Raw genomic sequence first — 7678 nt, forward strand, 5'->3', positions numbered from 1 at the left:
GCCCTTTACCAGTCTCTCTGTATGCTGCAGGCTCTAACTTACCTGTTCTCAGGAGACAGCCTATTTATAAACTCTTCTCCTCTTCCCACTGAACTGCTTTGTACTGCTCTTCAACTGCACCTTTTCTGCAGTTGGCTAACTGCTCTTAGCACTTGGCAGGTGACCTGAGGAGGGTTCTTCAGAGCAAAGCACCAGACTTGGTCAGCATTTTGGAAGAAAGGACTGCAGTTCCCAGTTTGCCAAGTTGGCTCTTCTATCCCGAGTTATGACCAAAAGGATCACTGGCTTGTTTAAAAGGGAATATTGGACGGAGGACATGGTATCACCTCTGTATGCAGTGTTACTCCTGGACAGAGTGCTGAGATATGGGATCCAGAAATCAGAAAAGATTATGAAAAATTATAAAGAATTCAGGAAAAAACATTTTGAAACTCACTCATGATTTGTGTAGGGAAGAGTTTTTCTTTTGGGGTGACCTTTTAATTTGGCAAGCAAAGGTAGCGGCAGCTATTAGCTGAAATGAGACAAATTCAACTGTGCCACGAAGTGTAGTTTCATACCACAGAGACTAATTATTCCTTAGGCCATCTTGCCTTGAGGTGTGGTAGATTCTTTGTTGCTTGTAATGAGTGATGCACTTTCTGGCTCGGTCAGAAGCTGTTGGGTTCAGTGCTAGAAACTGCAACTCTGCCCTGCATGATGCCTCCATTATTTTGGAGCCTTGCTTAATTTTTAAATACAAGAATTCCTGGCCTAGCCATAGATCTAGAGTGCCTTTACACAGTTCAGTCATACCTTATCTATCTGCAAAGTTTTCATTGTTTTAGAGGTGTAATTTAATGAACTTAAATGTGTGGGAGAAATGCTGTCAGTGCTTTTACATGACTGTAAATCTGTTTGTACCAGTATGGCCTATCAAGGTTAGCAGCTAAGATGCACTGAAGCTTAAACTGGGGGAAAAGAGGGAGGCAGCAGCTAGGAGAGAAACTAAGGCACCCACTAGGATCTTTAGTAAGGCAGTAATTAACAATGGCTCATGTCGCTTTGTCTTCTTATGGTTCTGTAGCATTGTTGCAAGGCTGTGTTTTTAAGGAAATGTATTCTTGTCTCTGTAATTCTTGCCTGATGGCAGATAAATCTGGCACGTAGAAAGGTATTCCTGCCCTGGGGGCCCAAGGATCTTTAAAAGCAGAATGCTGAACCATTCTGAGTGCCTAAATCTTTACATGTCATCCCAGGGAGCTGGTATTTTAGGATTTAGGAGAGGAGGTTCCCACTAGTCATAGAAGGACCCCAGGGACTCCACGGGTGGTGGGGAGCACACCCAAATGCAAATGCAGCATCATGTGACAAAATCCATACCAGAAATGCTGTGTGCAGATTATAAAATTGTTCATCTGGGTTGTAATTCTTTTCTCTCCTGTGTTCTCAGGTGCACTGGACCAAAGAGGAGAATTACATGTTCAGGCTCTCTGAATTTCAGGAGCCGTTACAGAAGTGGCTCCGGGACAACCCACGTGTCATTTCCCCTGTTCCTTTCTATCAGCAAGTGCTCCACTGGCTGGAGGAGGACCTGCCAGACTTGTCTGTCTCTCGTGAGAGAAGCCGGTTACAGTGGGGTATCCCTGTCCCCAGTGACCCAACTCAAACAATTTATGTATGGGTGGATGCCTTGGTGAACTATCTGAGCGTTGTGGGTTACCCTGAGACACACAGTGAGTGGTGGCCTGCTGCACACCATGTTGTGGGCAAGGACATCCTCAAGTTTCATGCTGTCTACTGGCCAGCACTGCTGATGGCGGCTGGGCTGGCCCCCCCTGAGCGGATCTGCGTGCACTCCCACTGGACTGTCCATGGGCAGAAGATGTCCAAAAGCCTGGGCAACGTGATTGACCCTGTTTCTTGTTTTGGAAAGTACACAGTAGATGGTTTTCGGTACTTCCTGCTAAGGCAAGGCGTGCCTGAGCGGGATTGTGACTATTATGATGAAAAGGTTGTTAAGCTAGTGAATTCAGAACTGGCAGATGCGCTTGGGGGGCTTCTGAATCGTTCAACAGCCCTCAGCATCAACCCCAGCAACACTTACCCATGTTTCTCAGAGTCTTGTTTTCCAAAGATTTCAGATTATGATGGGACGCAAGCCTTGAGTAGGGCTTCATCTGAAGACTATGAGCTGGTGGCGTCTGTGGCTTCTCTGCCTCTGCAGGTGGCCAGTCATTTTGAAGGTTTCCAGATCTACAAGGCTTTAGAATGTATTGCCCTGTGCGTAAGGGAGACCAACGGCTTCTTCCAGAGACACAAGCCCTGGAAACTGGACCGAAAAGACCCTGCAGAGAAGCTCTGGCTTGACACCATTATCCACATTACGCTGGAATGCCTGCGGGTCTATGGGACTCTCCTGCAGCCTGTGATCCCAAACATTGCAGACAAGTTGCTTTCCAGGCTGTCTGTTGAGCCAGAGGAGAGAAGTCTCTTAAATTTGACATTTCTGCCACGCTACAATGGGAAGCCTTGTCCCTTTGAAGGGAGACAGCTTGGACCTGACACTGGCATCTTATTTCACAGACTGGAGAAGTCAAGACAGTCTCAGATGGAAAACAAGAGGCTCTAGTCTCTGACAAATAGCTTCTGTAAATAAAAGCCTCCAGGAAGTCCCTGAAAGTATTGTCTTTGTAAAGTATTTATTTATTTTTTTTATAAGCTCTTCCCATCTCTTGGTGATGGTGTAAAGTGGATGAGTTGAAAAAAGCACGGAACAGGGGTGTGCTGTTCTGCCTGGAGATTGGTGCAGGTCTCTGCCTGACTTGGGAAGCAGACACCCTTGGGTAGGTCAGTTGTGTGAGCTGGGCCAACTGCTAGGAAGGCTTCTCTGGCCCCTTGGAGGGACACCTAAATAGCTTAGTTGGTAGCAGAGAAAACTGAACATGCAGCCAGGGCCTAAATATTGCTCCTGTTTTTTTCCTGCTGTCTTTTAAGGGACATAAAAAGGGGCAAATATTTTTCCCCTTAAAATAGGGAACTCTTTCTATACAGCCTTGAAGCACCAATTGGGAGCTTTCTTGCCTACCTACTCATATCTTCCTTCCTGGCCCCTTTACTTTCTTTTCTGATCTGAGGAGCAAGTCAGGTACTCTGCTAAGCACATTTCAGCATGAATGTGGAAGCCAGTTCCCTCAGCAATCTGTTCCAGAGACAGCAGCTCCCCAACTTGCTTGTTCCAGGAATCTCTCCATATTGAGTGTCATGGAAAAACAGGAGATCTGGGACAGCAGCACCAGTCTGAATCGGCCTAAAGCAGAAAAGCTGGAGTGAAGGGCCTGGAACTGATGTAAGGTCAGAGCAAGGAGAGTGGAATTGCTGAGAAGTCACAGGATCAGAAGTATGGGAGCTTTCCTGCTGGGCAGCAGCAGTGCTACCTGGCAGAGTGCTCTGCCAGTGGCTGGGAGGGCATCTTGGCCAGCGATAGACTCTCAGTGCTGGGAGTCGTGCCTCATGTAGCAGACAGGCTACATGACTGCAGATAAGTGGGGTGTGGATGTCAGACTTGCCACTGGAGTGGGACGCCTGGGTTTGTGGAGGGGTGGAGATTGTACCTGGGTTATTCCCAGCAGCTAGAAGCAAGCCTTCCATTTAAAAAGACTATAAGGTTCTGGGCAAATGAGATTGCTTGATCCAGAAAAAGAATATTAGGTGCAACTCCCATGCAGAGAATGATGGTGGCACTTGTAGAACTTGGCAGGGGGTTCCCATATGGAGTTCCTGAGGAGAGGCTGTCATTGGGGTTGAGTCTCTAAGAGTCCCTAAACTGCCCTTGAGGAAAAACTCTTTCCTTGGGCCCTCTCAGTGCTGATTGTCTATACACCCACAGGGAGAGGGCTGAGCTCTGCAGCTGATGTCCTCGTGTCACCTTGACTCCATTAGAGGTTTTTGGCTGGGACAGGACAAGGTGGGTAATCACTGATGCTCTCCTGATAACATCTCTGGGACATAGTCCAGGTGGATCTGTTGGCTGTACTGGCTGAGCTTCCTTTACGGACCAAATCCTCAGATCAGCTGCTGGAGGCATGAGCCCAGACAGGGGTGATCTCTTCTGCATGACATTGGAGAGAATCCAGTATGTGAGGCAGTATGGTATAGAGGTTAGAAATGGTAGTCTCGCTCAGCTAAATCTGTGAACGGGAACAAACTTGAAAGGAGGGGAGAATCTTTGTTTCAGGCATACTCTTGTTTATGAGTCTTTTCTGCTTGCTGTGGGGTTTCTTGCACTCTCTTGGTTTCATTTCAGTGATGCTGGAACAAGGCTGCTGATTTCCTCTGATATCCTGGGGTAGTTGGGACAACCTGGGGACCTCTGGCAAATCCTTCCCAGCCTTTGGCTCCTTTATTTCCCATCAAGTGCCTGCACTGCAGGGGCCTTGTATCAGGGGCCAATTTTAGGGGGCTATGATCTCTTTTGGAGCTGCCTGGGCTGCCTTATCAGGGCAGCAGGAGCAGCCTCACCTTGGAGCACTCTAGGCCTCTGCAGACACAGCAAAGGGTCACTTCTCCCTCTTACTGCCTTTGCAATTCTGCGTTTTACCCTTCTCTCCCTGTGCCACAGCACACCACCCACCCTGTTTCATATTAGCTGTGAGAAGAAAGCCAAGCTCTGGAGTTCTTTCACATCCTCTTCTGGCAGTGGTACCCCTCTTTTTGCTGTGCCCCATGCAGTTTACCTGATTCCCCTCACTCCTGCCCCTAACCATCCCTTCCTCATTCAGGCTGCAAACCTCAGTGCCCCCACTACCTAGGTATGGATCCAAGCAGAGGTTTGCAGAGGACCTGTTGCCCTGCTCTGTCCACAAATCATGGGGATAAGCGAGACCTCAGCCCATTCCTTGTCATCTCCAAAGCTGACAGCAGCAGCTAGGAGCTCCATCACACCCCCAGAAGAGCCAGGGAGAAAGGTGGGGAGCCCAGCTCCTCCACAGGAGCTGCAGAACAGCAGCCACAGGCCCCCCCCCTTTCTCTGCACATCTCACCAGGCCCAGCATACATGACTCTGCCTGGCCCAGATCATCCATGCAAGCTGCTGCAGCCTGCTTGGGGTCCCTTCTGCTCACTGATCAGGACACAGATCATCCTCTGAGCACCCTGCAACCCAAAGGCAGCAGCACCCCTGGTTGGGGCTGCCAAGCCATATACAAAGAGGGTCATTCTGGCATCATAAGCTATTGCCTGGGCAGTGATGAGCCCTCAAGCATGTGGGTGATTCTGTCCCCCAGTTCCCAGCACTGCCCTTAAACTGGTCTCCCTCAACCATCTCTCACCTCTGTCACTGCTTGCCTGCCCTGCTGGTCCCTGGCCTGTCCAGGGGAGGTGGCCCACAGGGTGCGTGTCATGCTGCTCTCGCTGCTCCGGTGTGCCGCAGGGCTCCAGGGCAGAGGCTGTGAAGGCATGAGGAGCCGGGCAGTCTGTCCTTCCTGGGCTCCCCATGTGAGCGATTTGGACTGTCCTGTGGGAGCACAGCGCTCCCCTTTCCAAAAAGATTAGCCGTGGTCTTCCTGTGGTCAAAGGCAAGCTGCCGTGCCCTGCTTCTGCTCCTGCTCCTGCTCCTACTCCTGCTCCTCAGTGGTACTGTCCTATGGGGAGCCAGGAGTTGGGAGCGGGCAAATAGCCACTGGGCCAGGTGTCCTCTGCCCCACCTGGGTGTGACATCTGCCATGACTCTGTACCTACATTGGTGTGACACTAGCTGTGTCTCTGTGCCTTGACAGGTGTGACACCAGCCATTGCTTTGTGCCCATGCTGGTGTTACACCAGCTGTGTCTCTATGTCCATGTTGGTGTGACAGCAGCTGTGTCTCTGTGCCAATAGTGGCATTATATTGGCCATTTTTCACCTGTCAGGATGTGGAGACACTGCCAGTGTCACACCAACATGGGCACACAAAGCCGATGTCACACCAGTCAGGGCACAGCTGCTGTCACACCAACATGGACATAGAGATACAGCTGGTGTAACATCAGCATGGGCACAGAGCAGTGGCTGGTGTCACACCTGTCAGGGCACAGACACACAGCTGGTGCCACAACAATATCAGAACAGAGACACGGCCATTGTCACACCTGTCAGGACAATGAGTCAAAGCCAGTGTCACATCAATGTGAGAACAGAGACACAGCCAGTGTCACACCAACATGGGCACAGAGACACAGCTGGTGTCACACCTGTCAGGGCAGGGAGACACAGACAGTGTCACGAGTCAGGGCACAGTGGCACAGATGGTGTGACACCAACATGGGCACATGCACATGGGTGGTGTGACAGCAACATCAGAATAGAGACACAGCCGGTGTCACACCCATCAAGGAACAGAGACATGGCTGGTGCCACACCAGTATGGGCACTGAAACATAGCTGGTGTCACAGCAATGTGTGTACAGAGACGTGGCCGGTGTTACAAATATATCTGCCCAGAGACACAGCTGGTGTCACACCAACGTCAGCACCATGACATAGCCGGTGTCACAACAAAATGGGCACAGAGACTTTGCTGGGGTCACACCAACACAAGCACAGAGATACAGCCGGTGTCACACCTTCCACAATACAGAGAAACGCTGGTGTGACACCAGCTGCTTCTCTGTGCCCATAATGGTGTGACACCAGCTGTGTCTTAATGCCCTGAGAGGTGGGACAATGGCCATGTCTCTGTGGCAATATTTGTGTGACACCAACATTGTATCCATGCCTGTGTTGGTGTGACACTGGCTGTGTCTCTGTGCCCTGACACCAGCCATCTCTCTGTGCCCATATTGGTGTGGCAATGACCGTGTCTCTGTTCCCGTGTCGGTGTGACACTGGCTGTGTCTGCAAGTCTTGACAGGTGCGACACTGCCCATGTCACTGTGCCCATGTTGGAGTGACACTGGCTGTGTCTCCATGCCCTATCAGGTTTGACACTGGCTGTGTCTCCGTGCTCACACTGGTGTGACACCGACCGTGTCTCTGTGCCCATATTGGCGTGACACCGGCTGTGTCTCCCTGCCCTGGCAAGTAGGACAATGGTCATGTCCCTGTGGTGATATTTGTGTGACACCAACAGTGTCTCTGGGCCTATGTTGGTGGGACACTGGCTGTGTCTTTGTGCCCACGTTGCTGTGACATCAGTTTGTTGTGCGCGCATTGGTGTGACACCAACTGTGTTTCTATGCCCATGTTGGTGTGACAATGGCCATGTTTCTGTGCCCATGGTGTGACACCGGCTGTGTCTCTGTGCCCATGCTGGGGTGACACCGACCATGTTTCTGTGCCCATGCTGGTGTGACACTGTGTCTCTGTGTCCTGACAGGTGTGACACCAGCTGTGTCTCTGTGCCCATGTTGCTGTGACACTGGCTGTGTCTCCACAAAGCAGGGACTGGCGGGAACAGCGGGTGGTGCCGGTGCGTGGGGCGGGCCGGGGCCGGCGCGGTGCCCGTTGTCGGGGTGGGCCGGGCCGGTGCGGGTGCCCGCTGGCGGGGCGGGCCGCCGCTCTCCGTGTGCACCGACCACCTGATCCCGCTCCGCCCGCCGCAGCCGCAGCCGCAGCCGCAGCCGCAGCCTTTGTGCGCGGCGCGGGGCGGCGCGGCCCCATGAGGCGGTGAGGCGGCGGCGCGGGATGGCGGCGGGCGGCGGCGGGCGGCCGCCGGGCCCCG

General features: G+C 51.8%; 1 protein-coding gene across 1 annotated transcript; it reads left to right on the forward strand.

The window, feature by feature from the left end:
• Nucleotides 1-265: 265 nt before the first annotated feature.
• MARS2 (methionyl-tRNA synthetase 2, mitochondrial) lies at nucleotides 266-2611 on the forward strand. The gene is made up of 2 exons (XM_026072181.1): nucleotides 266-319; nucleotides 1433-2611. The coding sequence occupies exons 1-2, from the start codon at nucleotides 266-268 to the stop codon at nucleotides 2609-2611; spliced, it is 1233 nt and encodes a 410-aa protein (XP_025927966.1).
• Nucleotides 2612-7678: the final 5067 nt, after the last annotated feature.

This window comes from Apteryx rowi, unplaced genomic scaffold, assembly GCF_003343035.1.
Source record: "Apteryx rowi isolate R43461 unplaced genomic scaffold, aptRow1 scaffold_338, whole genome shotgun sequence".
Taxonomy (NCBI): Eukaryota; Metazoa; Chordata; class Aves; order Apterygiformes; family Apterygidae; genus Apteryx; species Apteryx rowi.